The sequence below is a fragment of the Engraulis encrasicolus genome, chromosome 24, assembly GCF_034702125.1.
Source record: "Engraulis encrasicolus isolate BLACKSEA-1 chromosome 24, IST_EnEncr_1.0, whole genome shotgun sequence".
Taxonomy (NCBI): Eukaryota; Metazoa; Chordata; class Actinopteri; order Clupeiformes; family Engraulidae; genus Engraulis; species Engraulis encrasicolus.
The window spans coordinates 9,581,536-9,597,176 of NC_085880.1; the positions used below are offsets into that span (position 1 = coordinate 9,581,536).

The following is a 15,641-nucleotide window of genomic DNA, read 5'->3' on the forward strand; positions in this document are numbered from 1 at the left end:
ACTAGTGTAATACCAGTGTAACAACATGCAATACCATGTAATACCACTTACACAAAAATACACGATGTAGTACAAAATTGGTACATGGTGTTACACTGGTATTACATGGTATTAAATATTGTTACAATGGTTATTACACTGTACCTAATGTGGTATATTCACTGTAATAGTGAACCATTAAAACAGTGTTACCATTTGCCCCATTTTTTGCTTCATTTTCACAATAGTCATTTGGTTTTCAGCCTATGCACGTCATTGATCTATGTATAGATATGAAATATATTTCTTTAATATTTTGTATTCATCATATACGTTTATGAAAAGGTGGACGGGAGTGGTAGGAATGATGGGGGACTGGAAGCGTTGCGTTTCGGGGATATACCTTAAGCAGTCGAAGGCGACTGCACAGGCAGTCTAGTTTATTATTTAATGCTAAGGGAGGCTTTGGGAGAGATCACTTGTTCAAAAAAGGCTGAGGACCACTCCATTGGAAACACTGTACTGGTGACTGTGTGTTCAGGGAACATCACACATTTACTATCCCACATGTACTCTATACATGTGCAGTACTTTTTACTTTTACTTGAGAGGATTTTCAGATGGGTACTATTTTCTGTACTTTTTCCACCTCGGAAAAAAGCAACTACCTAGTCATCAGGCCACAGTTGAACGGTTGCAGTGCGAGAATAGAGAACACTTGATACACTAGACATGAACATGAGGAGACAATAGCAGAGAAACACACAACACTGCAGACGACCGGAGGTTACACTTCAGTGAAAGGGACAGGAACAGCACGTAAGGACACACACACACACACACACACACACACACACACACACACACACACACACACACACACACACACACACACACACACACACACACACACACACACACACACACACGCATGAACACACACACACACACACACACACACACACACACACACACACACACACACACACACACACACACACACACACACACACACACACACACACACACACACACACACACACACACAGCACATTGGTGTGTGTGTGTGTGTGTGCGTGACAGGTCTGCTGCGCTAATGGGAGGTGAATTTATGAAGCGAAGACGCCTGTGCTGACAGGTCAGGGAAGGTCTCACACGCCTCATTTTTATTATATGTCTTTATTTTATGTCTCTTTCAGTCAGAGGAGAAATACGCTGTTTAACGAGACACTGTGCGGGTGGTAATGTTTATTGTTTAAACTCTGGAAGAGACCGTTATTGTTCCAATTGTTCACAGATGTATATAAAGGAGTGAGGCTTCGTGTCCTGGATGTCATAGTGCATAATTCTTCTGTCATTTGTGCATTACATTGCTGCAGTAGTACACATCAAGTAAATACTTTGTACACTGCCCTGAAGAAGGCAGTCATGCCGCTACGTGTGGCCCTTGTTTTTAATATGTCCATGTAGGACCTGTCATATTAATAAAGACATTTTAATTTGGAGTGCCTTAGACAGAGAATTTATTCTCATTTTTTGGTCCTGGAAATACTTTGTACACTTTATGATCATAAAACAGAGAGAGACAGAGAGAGGGAGTATTGTTTCTTCTGCGTGTGTGTGTGTGTGTGTGTGTGTGTGTGTGTGTGTGTGTGTGTGTGTGTGTGTGTGTGTGTGTGTGTGTGTGTGTGTGTGTGTGTGTGTGTGTGTGTGTGTGTGTGTGTGTGTGTGTGTGTGTGTGTACGTGTACGTGTAACCAGGCTGCTGTTTCCTGTGGTGTGTGTGTGTGTGTGTGTGTGTGTGTGTGTGTGTGTGTGTGTGTGTACGTGTACCAAGGCTGCTGTTTCCTGTGGTGTGTGTATGTGTGTGTGCGTGTGCGTGCGTGTGCGTGCGTGTGCATGCGTGCCTGTGTGTGTGTGTGTGTGTGTGTGTGTACCCAGGCTGCCGGCAGGGTGTTTCCCGTGGTGTTCTCGTCGGCTCTCCGGCTGAAGATGAAGAGGCTGGAGATCTCCAGAGGCTCGTTGTGCTGGTTCCTCAACTGGAGGTGTCTGTAACCTGGAAGACACACACACACACACACACGCACGCACACACACGCGCACACACATACATACGTGCACACACATACATACGCGCACACACATAAACACGCACACGCACGCGCACACACACACTCACTCACGCACGCACAAACGCACACATGCACGCACACATGCACGCACACACGCACACGCACAAACACACAGGCACACATACACACACACAGACGCACACACACACACACACACATACACACACACAAACACACGCGCACAAACACACACACACGTGCACACACGCACACAAGAAAGTACACCCACATTTTTACACATTTTAAATTTGTAGTTGAGCTTCAAATGTCAACTTGTGTGGCAAGTTGTGACCCACAGCACTAACCATCTAGTGAAGTTTGCGGATGATACAACACTGGTGGGCCTCATCACTAAGGGCGATGAGACCCACTACAGAGAAGAAGTAGACCTGCTGGCCAGATGGTGCAAAGACAACAACCTCCTGCTGAATGTCAACAAGACCAAGGAGATTGTTGTCAACTTTCAGAGGGTCCAAAAACAACTGCCACCACTGACCATCGACGGTGATGCTGTGGAGAGAGTGAGCAGCACCAAGTTCCTTGGAGTGCACATCAGCGACGACCTCTCTTGGACCACCAACACTACATCACTGGCGAAGAAGGCCCATCAGCGTCTCTACTTCTTGCGCAAACTAAAGAAGGCAAGTGCTACACCCTCCATCATGACAACATTCTACAGAGGAACCATAGAGAGCGTCGTGTCCAGCTGCATCACAGTGTGGGAAGGAAGCTGCACGGAGAAAAACAGGAAGACACTCCAGCGTGTTGTGAACACAGCGAAGAAGATCATTGGAGTACCACTCCCCTCCCTGCAGAACATTTACACCGCACGCCTCACCCGAAAAGCACTGATGATCATCAAAGACACAAGCCACCCTGCACACAAACTGTTCAGCCTCCTGCCCTCTGGAAAGAGGTACAGGCGCCTCCGTTCCCGTACCACCAGGCTTGCAAGCAGCACGATGCATCAAGCAATCAAGATACTGAACACTCAACCCACTCTCCTCCACTGTCAGCCTCTAGCCAGCCAGGCCACTGACAACGCTCCCCCCCCCTCATCCCCAACCACCATATCTGCGACTGAACATTCCACCTGCACTACGACTTCTGTGACTGAACTTTCAACCTGCACTAACTCAAAACATACACATGCACACACACACACACACACACACACACACACACAACACACCACACACACACACACACACACACACACACACACACACACACACACACACACACACACAGCACACTGCACTTTCTGCACTAAACCCAAACATACACACACTGACACACAACTCATACTCACACACATACACACACACACACACACACACACACACACATACACAGGTACACACACACAGACGCACACCGCACTTTCTACCTGCACTAAACACACACCACACACACACACACACACACACCACACACACACACACACACACACACACACACACACACACACACACACACACACACACACACGCACACGCACACAAAACACATACAAACACACACACACACACACATACTGCTGCTGGTGTATTTAATAAAAACCTTTTTTAATTATTTATTTCTTCAAATGCTACTATTACTATGTCAGAACGCTATAAAGGACTTTTTAGAAAAAGAACAACAAAATACCTCCTCTTAATGTATGTTCTCTACAAGTCCTCTGTTGTCCAGTCTTGCACTTTAAATGTCTGTATGAGCAATGTCTACGTCCATACTGTCTATGTACATGTACAGTGAGTCCAATATGTATTTGATCCCTTGCTGATTTTGCCGGTTTGCCCACTAATAAAGACATGATCAGTCTATAAATTTATGATAATATGTTTTCAAACATGAAGAGACAGAATATCAAAAAGAAATTCCAGAGAATAACTTAAAATAATATATTTTAATTTATTTGTATTTAATTTAGGCAAATAAGTATTTGACCCCTCTAGCTAAAGAAGATTAAGTGCTTTGTGGCAAAGTCCTAGTTGTCTAGCACTGAGGTCAGATGCTTCTTTTAGTTGATGACAATGTTTGTGCATATAGTAGAACATATTTTTGCCCATTTTTCTTTGCACATTATCTCTAAAACATTAATAGTTTGTGGCTGTAGCTTGGTAAATGGGAGGTTCAGTTCTCTCCATAGAATTACTATAGGGTTAATATTTGGAGACTGTCTAGGCCACTTCACGACTTTAATATGCTTCTTATTGAGCCACTCCTTCGTTGCTTTGACTGTATGTTGTGTATTATTGTCATGTTGGGAGATCCAACAATGATCCACCCTTCAGTGTAGTGGTGGAGGGAAGGACGTTTGCACACAGGATTGCACATTACATGTCTCCCTCCATCCATTCGTTGACGATGTGAAGTTGTCCTGTGCCTTGGCCAGACAAACACCCTCAAACCACAAATGATACCACTTTCATGCATGATGGTGAGGAGGGTGTTCTTGGGATCATAGACAGCAGTACTCTTTCTCAAAACACATTGAATTGTGATAATGCCAAACAGCTTGATTTTGGTTTCATCTGACTACAGCACCTCCGTATCATATCCTAAACCAGTCTGATGTCCGTTGGCAAACCTCAAGTGGGACTGCACAGGTTCCTTCTGAAGTAGAGGTACCATGTGTGCACTACAGGATTTTAAACCTCTGTGGCATTAAGTGCTACCAGTAGTTTTCTCAGTGATTTTGGTCCCAGTAGCTTTGATATCATTGCCTAGTTCATCCCGTACAGCTCTAGGGTGATTTCTTTCTGTTCTCATGATTATCAAATCCCTACAAAAGGTCAAATCTTGTATAGAACCCCAGACAGGCTGATGGATAGTCATTTTGTATTCCTCACATTTTGGAAGAAATGCATCAACAGCTGGGTCATTAATACTCAGTCTCTTTCTTGTGGCTTTGCAGCCCATTTAATCTTTGTTCAGGTCTAAAATCATGTCCCTGATATCATTTGACCACTCTTTGGTCTTTCCCATGCTGGTGAGGTTGGAGTGTGACTGATTCACTCATACTATGGACTGATTCTGCTGATTCAATGTGTCTTTTATGCATGTTAGTATGTACAGGTGTCTTTAATTCAGATGACAAGTTGATCGGAAGTGCCCATCTGGTCTGTGGGCCCGGAACTGTAATAAGTTGGCAGGGGATCAATTACTTTTTTTGCTCGATAAAATGGAAATAAATTAATATATATTCTCTTCAGTTAATTTCTGGATTTTCTTTTTGATATTCTGTCTCTCCATATTAGAATACACATTATCATAACATTTATTGACTGATCATGTCTTTTTTAGTAGGCAAACCAACAAAATCAGCAAGGGATCAAATACATATTGGACTCACTGTATGAGTACTGTCTATGTCTATACTGTCTATGTCCTTACCTAGATTAGTCTATGTCTGCATGGGAGAGCAAGAAAACGCAATTTCAAATTCTTTGTATGACCAGTGCATGTAAAGAAATTGACAATAAACTTGACTTGTTGACTTGTTAAAAGTGACAAGACTGAAAGGAGCCTTTAGTTAGCAAAATGCCTGACTTGTGACATGGTTCATGGATGACACAAATACAGAGTGGCGCACACTACACTGTGTGACAAAGTCACCAAAGACCTGCCCCAGACGTACTAAAACAGAATTGTGACCCTCTTGTCCAAGTATGTATAGAGACAGAGTGCCCTGTTTGTTAGTTTGTCCAAGTATGCATGGACTGTTTGAATTTCATCAAATTCCATCCAGAAGGAAAAACAAACACTTTGATGAGCTGACTAAATTCACAATGTTTGTGTGAATGTCTGTCAAAGCACAAGGAGGGCTTTACATGGGCATGGCATGGTATGTGTGTGTGTGTGTGTGTGTGTGTGTGTGTGTGTGTGTGTGTGTGTGTGTGTGTGTGTGTGTGTGTGTGTGTGTGTGTGTGTGTGTGTGTGTGTGCGTGCCTGCGTGCGTGTTTGTGCGCGCGAATGCATGCCCGCGTGTGTGTGTGTGTGTGCGTGTGTGTGTAGCTGCATGCATACATGTGTGTCTACAGGGGAATAATTGGGCACTGACGGCGCAAACATGTTGCATTTTTCTTCATGGTGATCAGTTTTACTCTTAGGGCTTTTGATTTTGTTTAAGGAAGCGCATGGTCATTATTCTTTAACCCCTTTGCGCAGAGCCTATGTTATAACCCTATTGTCACCAAAATCGTAATGACCAAGTCGTAATGTGTCACCTGCAGTACGGCTCTTGGTAATGTCATAGCAATGTTCTAATGAAGTCTTTTCATCAGAGTGCATGGGGTCGCCGGCTGGCTACAAAGAGGCTAAATAAGAAATAGTTGGGTTTCTTTTGTTTGTTAAGTAGCTGCCAAATATAAAAATTCAAAGTCGAACATTACTTTCATACAGCTGGAAACATAGTACCATAACGAGCATGAATGTGAGCTCACCTGGCCTGAGGTAGGTATTGCCCATTACGTTGTAGGTATTGCACAGTGACTGGCAGAGGAGGCAAAGGCCTCCAAAACCCATAGTAGCCCCTTACCAGATGCTGTTCCGCCACTGGGATGCTGTAATAGTCACTGAAAAAACTCAACTAACAAAGTACTAAACCATTACGACACAGGGCACAGGGCCTTTAGTAATACATTACGGCTTGGTCATTGGCTTTCTTGTAACAGCTAATTTATAACAGGGGTGGTGTCTTACGGGGCAAAGCATTTGTGTGCTCTCACATAAATAAATAACAGAGACCTCATCTGGCCTATGTAAACGAACAGGGCCCCAGTAAGCCCGAGTTAAGCGTCTGTGCAGTAGGTCACCTAGCCTAAGTAGGTAAGTGACGGACTGTGCTCTCATCTGACCTACATTAAAGCAGAATCCCAGCCGTTTTATGAACATATCTAATCTGTTGGGGCCAAAGAAAGTTCACCAAAGAGAAAATCGCTAGAATTTTTCATGCCGGTTGCATGGCCGACTTTCTCTGACCTCCAACAGATTAGATACAGTACTGCACATGTATATTTGTAAAATGGCCAAGATTCTCCTGTAGCCTCTTAGTGCAGATGAGGTCGCCGGCGGGCCTATTCACTATTTGCTGAAAATACTCAACTACATCATATTAACATTGCCATGATATTACAGAGAGCCTTAAAGGTGCACTGTGCAATAATTTTGGCAGTTAATTTTCAGAATCCATGCTGCCCTTTAACAAAGGTTACCCTTTTCATGACTACTTACAATTACCATCAAGGTCTAAGTATTCATTATGAATGGGAAAATTGCACTTTTCATACATGAAAAGGTGGATCTTCTCCATGTCCATCATTTTGAATTTCTAGAAGTAGACATTTTTGGCTGCAAAACTTGCTGTACATTGGTCATACTTGTAAATATTAATTTATCAGTAGTACATATTCCTGAAATTATCAAATTTGGCAATAGGTAGCAGTTTGAATGAGCAGCATAGTTGCAATACCTACTCTGGCCACCACCCAGTGCAGTACAGATAAAGACATAGTCATTACAATTTTGGTGACAGCAAGGTTATAACACAGGCTCTGCGCTAAGGGGTTAAGTCAGTAAATCTGTGGGGCCCCACTCACCTGGTCTGAGTGCCTTGATGGGCAGGATCCTCTGTGCGGTGGTCTGCGAGCTGCTGTGCTCCACCACGGTGAAGCGCAGGAAGGCCAGGTCCTCCATGACCACGGGGAACTGGAAGGTCTGGCCCCACATGGGGTTCAGCGCGTTGCGGTGCGCCGCCTTGGTCCGGAAGTGGGCCGCGTCGGCCGGCATGCCCAGAACGTCCACCTCCACGCAGGGGCTCGCCGACGTGTTGCTGGGACACACGTTCTGGCCGGAGATGATCTAAAGCAGAAACGTGGCCGGGGAAACGGAAAGAGGGACATGATAAAACACTTGTGAAAGACAGTAGACGTCTTTGTTTATTATAGCAGCAAACGGTTTGTGTTCTTCTGCATAGCTACTAGGTGTGTTGTGTTTTTAGAGTCACGCCAGACACATCTGTCTTTAGTCGCCTGCTGCAAATATGGAGTCAGAAACAGTAGGGCACTGTTGTGTTTGCATGTGTGTGTGCGTTCTCGTGTGTGTGTGTGTGTGCGCGCGCGCGACACGCATTTCTGTGTGTTTAAAAGCTACCGTGCTCTGCATTGCATGATATCCAGAGCACAAACAGCGTATACTGTAGGGTGCATGTGTGTGCACATGCATACGTGTATGCGTTTGTGCATACGTGCGTGCAGGCATGCATTTCTGTATGTGCGTTTCTGCGTGTTTAAAAGCCGCTGTGCTCTGCGTAGCATGATATCTACAGCACAAACAGCAGAGCAGGGCTGATGTACAGCAGGTGAATAGGGAGAAGCGCAAACATCCCCTCACGCTGCACTCCGCTCCGGAATAAACTTGTCTAATGTACTCTACACACACAGGGCTATTGTTTTAGTGTGTCCTACACACATATATACTGAATATGAGGGCTGTAAAACATGCATAGCAGGAAAGCACAGCGACACATTGGAGTATTGCAAATGTCAGCGGTAGTCTGTTTCTGCCTCTATAGAGTAAATCAGTGTGAAGACAGCGGTGGTTATCCCTCAGAGAGTTCAAAGGGGATGCTTTCCCTCATGGAACTCTAGCCGAACTCTTTCCACCCCAACCTTATCTCTCAGAATCCCCAAAACATTGTATACTGGTAGGTCAGTAGTGGTTCTTAATCTGGTGTGTGGGAACCCCCCTGGGGGTGCTCAAGAGATTTCAGGGGGTGCGTAGAATTGTCAGTAGCCTTTTACTGCAGCTAGGGTCGCCAGCGACCCTATTCACTTGCTGAAAATGGTTAACTACATCATAACAACATTGCTATGACATTACAGAGAGCCATAGTGCTGCGATAAGGGGCTAAGGTACTGATTAATGCCTCAAGCAAGAATCATGATAATCACTTAAATCATTTATTAGTGCGATAAAGTATATGGGCAAGCCAGCTGAAGATACTAGTACATACAATATGGGGTGGTGGACCGAACTCACAAAGTCGAACTCATTAAGTCAAAGTCTATAGGTGTCCCAGTGCACAAGAATTCAGCAATACAGGTATATGAATCAGGCAGCAGGTACATTTAATCCAAGTGTAATCAGAACTTTTTTTGATGAAAAACAAGTTTAAGTGTAAGTCATTGTGGATGAAAGTGGTACGTAAGTGTATTGCAGAGTAAAGTAACGTTGCTCCAGACTCACGGTGAGGGAGTACTGCGCAGGACACAGCCCCTCCAGGTCCCTTTCCAGCGGGCTGAAGTGACGATACAGGGGGCAGCTCCTCTCCCACAGCACCGCAGGCTTCAACACATAGCCACAGCCTCCACCACTCTCAAACAGAGCTGCATTCAGCTGCAGCGGGAGGTCTGAGAGAGAGAGAGAGAGAGAGAGAGAGAGAGAGAGAGAGAGAGAGAGAGAGAGAGAGAGAGAGAGAGAGAGAGAGAGAGAGAGAGAGAGAAAAGACAGAGATACAGGCCGATTAAGGGAGAAGAAATATAGAAAAGATGAGTGTCAGAACAGAAAGACAGACAGACAGGAAGAAAGAAAGAAAGAAAGAAAGAAAGAAAGAAAGAAAGAAAGAAAGAAAGAAAGAAAGAAAGAAAGAAAGAAAGAAAGAAAGAAAGAAAGAAAAAACACAAAAAACAAAGAAAGGAAAAAATGAATAATGAAATCAAAACAATTGAAAAATATTTGGCATTTTAGAAGAATGAAAGAATGTGTGAAAATGAGCGACAGTGTGACTGCAGGCTTTCCTTAAAAATAGAGCAATCAATTTGTTTTCATTCCTGTTATCACTTTAAAAGCATTCAGGAAAAAAAGATAAAATAATTCTGATTGCATTTCATTAATATAATTATTTTGCTCTGTTTTATGTAAGCGTTCCTAAAAATGTGAAACATTAGGGGCTTTTTGCTTTTTCAGACCACAAATCCCACAGATTAAAGCAGAAGAGAGCCCATCTGTGGCGATGTGAGGTTTTGTGTTATCTGAGAAAAGTTGAGCTGGCACAGATAATGGAAAAAGAGCAGAACACTGTACTGTCAGCCTGATGTGCTCCAGCCATTGTGCATTCGTTAGAAAAACAAAACAGAGTCCCATTCCCAGATTCTCTCTCTGTGACGGGGACTGTGACCTTTTGTGGCAAACACAGCACAGCACAACACAACATCACAACATCACAACACACAACACAAAGCACAGCCAGCACAGCACAGCACAGCATAGCACAAGACAGCACACAACACAAAGCACAGCACAGCACAGCACAGCACAGCACAGCACAGCACAGCACAGCACAGCACAGCACAGCACAGCACAGCACAGCACAGCACACGACACAAAGTACAGCCAGCACAGCACAGCACAGCACAGCACAGCACAGCACAGCACAGCACAGCACAGCACAGCACAGCACAGCACAGCACAGCACAACACAACATCACAACACACAACACAAAGCACAGCCAGCACAGCACAGCACAGCACAGCACAGCACAGCACAGCACAGCACAGCACAGCACAGCACAGCACAGCACAGCACAGCACAGCACAGCCCAGCCCAGCCAGATACAACACGACACGACACGACACGACACGACACGACACGACACGACACCCATCTGGTATAGAATATGCAAACGGATCCCAATCTATGATGTCAAATGTCTTCGAACAATCCTAATACAGTTTTTTATCAGAGACAGAAGAGAATTTCTGTATTGTCTCTGATTTTACATTGAGATTCGTATAGAATATAGGATATACAGTAGAATATCGAATCCTTATATTAAGTCTCCCAATATAAGGATTACTGTTCCCATAACTTTTTGACCACAGAGGCAGTTTGCACATATTGCACCATTGGTGGGCATGGAGTATTTGTACAGGTGTCCTAATCAACAAAGATAATATTTTCAAACCTTTGTGAGTAGAAATACCAAGTGTATATGGAATGGTTGGACATGCGGTGAATGTGTGTCCTAATTTGCAAGGACAGGTGTCCACAAACATGAACTCTAAGTTCAGTATAAGTAACTATGTTGTGAATGCCCCCCAAAATGGTGAAACAGGTGGTGAACATTAAATACTGTACCACTGCTGTCCACAGGTGGCAGTGTTCCAATTACAGTAGAATGAATTCCAACATTTTAAAAGTGTTGCTAAATGCATAATTTTAGAACTGAGCTTGATTTTTCAAAGGCCACGGAGAGGAGCACATGAATGTGTTTGGATCATCCCTTTTTCGTGTTTTGATGAGACGTACACTCACACACAAATAGAGACACTCTTTCACTAACTCTCGACAACAAGCAAATAAATAAAGACACAGGAAGAAGCGTGCTGACTATGCATGCTGCACCTCTCTCCCTGTCTTACAAACAAACACACTCCCAAAACACACTCCCAAACACACACACACACACACACACACACACACACACACACACACACACACACACACACACACACACACACACACACACACACACACACACACACACACACACACACACACACGCACGCACGCACGCACGCACGCACGCACGCACGCACGCACGCACGCACACACACACACACACGCACGCACACACACACACACACGCGCACACACACACACGCACGCACGCACATATATACTCATGTACGCACACATGCACACATGCACAAACACACAGACACAAGCACATTTTGACATTTTGAACAAACACAAATACACACACAAGCATCTTCTCCCATTACCCTCGATCTACCCATTACTTCAAACTTAACTGTCTAAGATCTCGACTCTGTAAACCAGTGTGTGATGGAGTGACCATCACTAGGGTTGTGGTTGTGTTCTGACTGTCACGCCAACGAGCCTGGCTCTTTGGTGTAGCGGTCAGAGCCCCAGTTTACTACCCCAGAAGGTCTGGGTTTGAGTCCCAGCTGGGCAACTCTACTCCCCTTCGCTACACAGTGGTTCTGAAAGTGTGGCCTGGGGACCGATGGCAGCCCTCAATAACATTTCTGGAAGCAGGAACGAACACACACACAGACACACACACACACACTGTCTCACCATCGGTCTGGTAGTTGAGGGCGACCAGTTGTATGCCGTGCAGCCAGAAGAGCAGGGGATTGGGGTTGGTGGAGTCGATGCGTGTGGCGGCCGGGTAGGTCCTCAGCAGCTGGCTGCAGGTGTGCTGCATCAGCTTCTGGGAGTAGCGCCGGCACAGACGCTTGGCCGCGTTCTCGTTCACCGAGCTCACGTGGTAGCACTTGGGCGTGCGCATGAGGGCGCTGAGGGACGGCGAGGTGCCCATCATCATCATGGAGGAGGAGGAGGAGATGGTGAAGGACGAGGTGGTGGCGGCGGAGGTGGTGGCAGAGGAAGAGGAGGAGCCTGTAGATGGCTCCTCCAAGCTCAGACGCGAGCCATCCAGCACCCCTGGGTGTCACAGTTAATGGCATCTTTAGATTCCAGTGTGTAAGACGTTTAGGTAGGTGTTGTGCTGGGTGTTCCTATCATGTTAAACCAGCCTAAATGTGAGACCGGAGTTATTTAGTCTGGCCCCGATGAACGATACCTCCGAAGATTGTTGATGAGAACAACCTGTTGTTTTTTCAAACCGTGCCGGCACTCTGACCAATCTGTGATCTTTGCCATTGATGTGCTTTCCCAACGGTGTGTTGCGAGGTTCGTCGTCACTCCCTCAAAACCCCGCCCGGTTTGATTCAAAACAAATCGCTGCGTTGTGATTGGTTTTGCCTGACTCAGGGCACAGCGTTCAAAGCGTTCTCAGATTCGAGGCCAGACCCACTCGCTAGCTGAAAAACTTCGGCGTCCAGCGGGTGGCGCTGGTTTACCAGGCTAGGTGTTCCATAAACTTTTCATGAATGTTTACCACCACCATCAACTTGAAGTATTCCTATTAGTTTTCAGTTGCAAGCAGATAAAGGAGGTTGCAGTCTCCATGTTTACAGAAAGGTAGTGTGCCTAGGTACTGTATGCATGTTGTATGTTTTAAGCGAGAGAGAGGGATAAAGCTGGGAAGGAAATAGGAAAATACTGAGGCGGAAGTTGGAAGTGTTTACATGTGCTACAGCGGGATTACTCAATGGGGGCTCTATAGACACCCGAGTACGTTAGGGAGCCCTTGGGGGGCGTTGAGAAGGAGACAACTGAGAGGAGAGGGCTTTTTTTGGCAAGGATACGATGAAGTCAAGGGGGCGTTGGTTCAAAAAAAGGTTGAGAAGTACTGTGCTAGCGAGAAAGAACGAAAAAGAGACAGAGAGCAAATACTATGCTGTAGAGGTGGAAGTGTATTCTGGTGTTTATGTGAGAGGCAGGGAGACATGATGATGATGTACCTTTCCCTGAGGAGCGGGAGAGAGGAACTGGCTCCCCGGGAACACACTTTCCTGGAGCGTTGCCAAAGATGGACTTCCGACACTTCCTATCCTTCCCTCTGGCAGAACCCGACGAGTTCAGTGTGGACAGACCTGCTCACAACACACACAGACAGACACAACACATACACACAGATCCGCACCCATGTTAATATAGAAGCATGCATACTGTAGGTACACATGCATGAGCGCACACAAGCAAAAACATGTGCACAGATTCGCTGACAACATGACACATCAAGACACATAACTGTTAGGCCTGTAACGATACACTCAACTCACGATTCGGTTCGTATCACAATTTTTGACCTACGGTTCGATACAACCCACGATTTCTGAAATGTATCTCCACTGAAGTTTGGAAACACTATCACATCAAATCATAAGGTTGTTTTCTGGACTAATGGGTAATAAAACTTTGAAAGGACTATCACGATACTGCCTCCTTGTATCACGATACAGTATCGTGACTCTGTTTATCACGATTTCTCGGTTCGATCCAATATCGTTACAGCCCTAATAACTGTATAAATCAGGGCTTGACATGAACTTTTTTTGCTCACCGGCCACTGCAGCTAGTGGTTTTACAGAGTCATGAGTTTTACCAAGGCCCTTTAGTCTTTCTGCGAAGCCAGAGTTTTCTTTTCAGATTTTTTTCTTTAGAATATTCTTTAAATACAGCAATTTAAGTATTTAAATACAAACAAATTGTTGCTGACATTGTGATTTGCCACAATGTGTGTTTTGAGTATGTGTATGAAGGCATGTGAGCATACGTACAAGCATGCATGCGTGTGTATTTGTGAGTGTGATGTAGTTCCAGACCTGGGAACTTGACGGCCTGGCAGTAGATGATGAGGTCGGAGAGTTCCTGGGCGATCTGGCGGCCCTCCTTCTTACTGCGCGGCAGGTTAAACTCCTCCCCCAGGTCCATATCGAAGATCTAATGAGGCAAGGAGGAAAAGGTTTACATGGACATATTGTACACATGCACGTATGCACACACCCACACACACACACATACATCATGTAAGTGATCACACATGCCATACACACACCCATGCACATATGAAGGTGGACACACTTTTGTTTTCAATTCAAACACATTCAAGCACACAGACGAATGCACACACACACACACACACACACACACACACACACACACACACACACACACACACACACACACACACACACACACACACACACACACACACACACACACACACACTAGGGATGGCACAAACCGCACCGAAAACCGAAACCGTACAATTCACACACATACCGAACCGAACCGTTCCATCCGTCGCAAACCGCAATTCATGTACTGTCCAGAAAAATATGTAAAACAGACATTCTAGGAGTATCTTATCCAGTCTCTCTGATTAAAACATTTGCATATAAGACCAATCAGAGGATGACACAATTAAAATCACACCATTTTCACATTATGAGCCTATACAATAAGCCTATTATAAGCCTATACATCACTTTATAACTGCAGTTATATAAATATTGTTTAATATTCCCAGTGCATCATTTATCATGAACTAAAAAAAAAGAACCGTAGAGAACCGAAAACCGTGACCTTGACACCGTGATATGAACCGAACCGTGAATTTTGTGAACCGTACCACCCCTAACACACACACACACACACACACACACACACACACACACACACACACACACACACACACACACACACACACACACACACACACACACACACACACACACACACACACATACACACACACACACAAGCGTTACTCATAATACAACAATTACAGTAAAAGGGTGGACTCAGGACTCATGCTCAGTGCCAAAACAAACAACAAAGGCATCTTGTACTGTGATTATGCTAACTTGAAAAAACAAACACGACCACAAAACACAACCAAATTTGTCAAATCACAGTCCGCCTTACCTTTCCTTTACTTGGGACGGCTGCATCCCCTTTCTTGACCCTCTTTGGGATTTCATCGCTCAACTCAAATTGGAATTTCTCACCCGACGATGACAGCTTTCCTTCTGGACGGTCCTCAAGGATGTTGTCTAGATAAACAAGACAGACGCACACACACGCACA

The 15,641-nt window shown here is 44.9% G+C and overlaps 1 protein-coding gene across 6 annotated transcripts in view; it reads right to left on the reverse strand.

The window, feature by feature from the left end:
- LOC134441038 (1-phosphatidylinositol 4,5-bisphosphate phosphodiesterase epsilon-1-like) overlaps nucleotides 1-15,641 on the reverse strand; it is a 126,836-nt gene that overhangs the window by 17,320 nt on the left and 93,875 nt on the right. For all 6 annotated transcript variants that reach the window (XM_063191239.1, XM_063191236.1, XM_063191235.1 and 3 more), the window contains 7 exons: nucleotides 15,480-15,607; nucleotides 14,375-14,492; nucleotides 13,511-13,642; nucleotides 12,219-12,587; nucleotides 9,362-9,525; nucleotides 7,714-7,975; nucleotides 1,916-2,034 (listed from right to left, as the gene is read on the reverse strand). In XM_063191239.1, coding sequence (XP_063047309.1) covers nucleotides 1,916-2,034; nucleotides 7,714-7,975; nucleotides 9,362-9,525; nucleotides 12,219-12,587; nucleotides 13,511-13,642; nucleotides 14,375-14,492; nucleotides 15,480-15,607 — 1,292 coding nt within the window. The remainder of the gene's footprint in view (nucleotides 1-1,915; nucleotides 2,035-7,713; nucleotides 7,976-9,361; nucleotides 9,526-12,218; nucleotides 12,588-13,510; nucleotides 13,643-14,374; nucleotides 14,493-15,479; nucleotides 15,608-15,641) is intronic.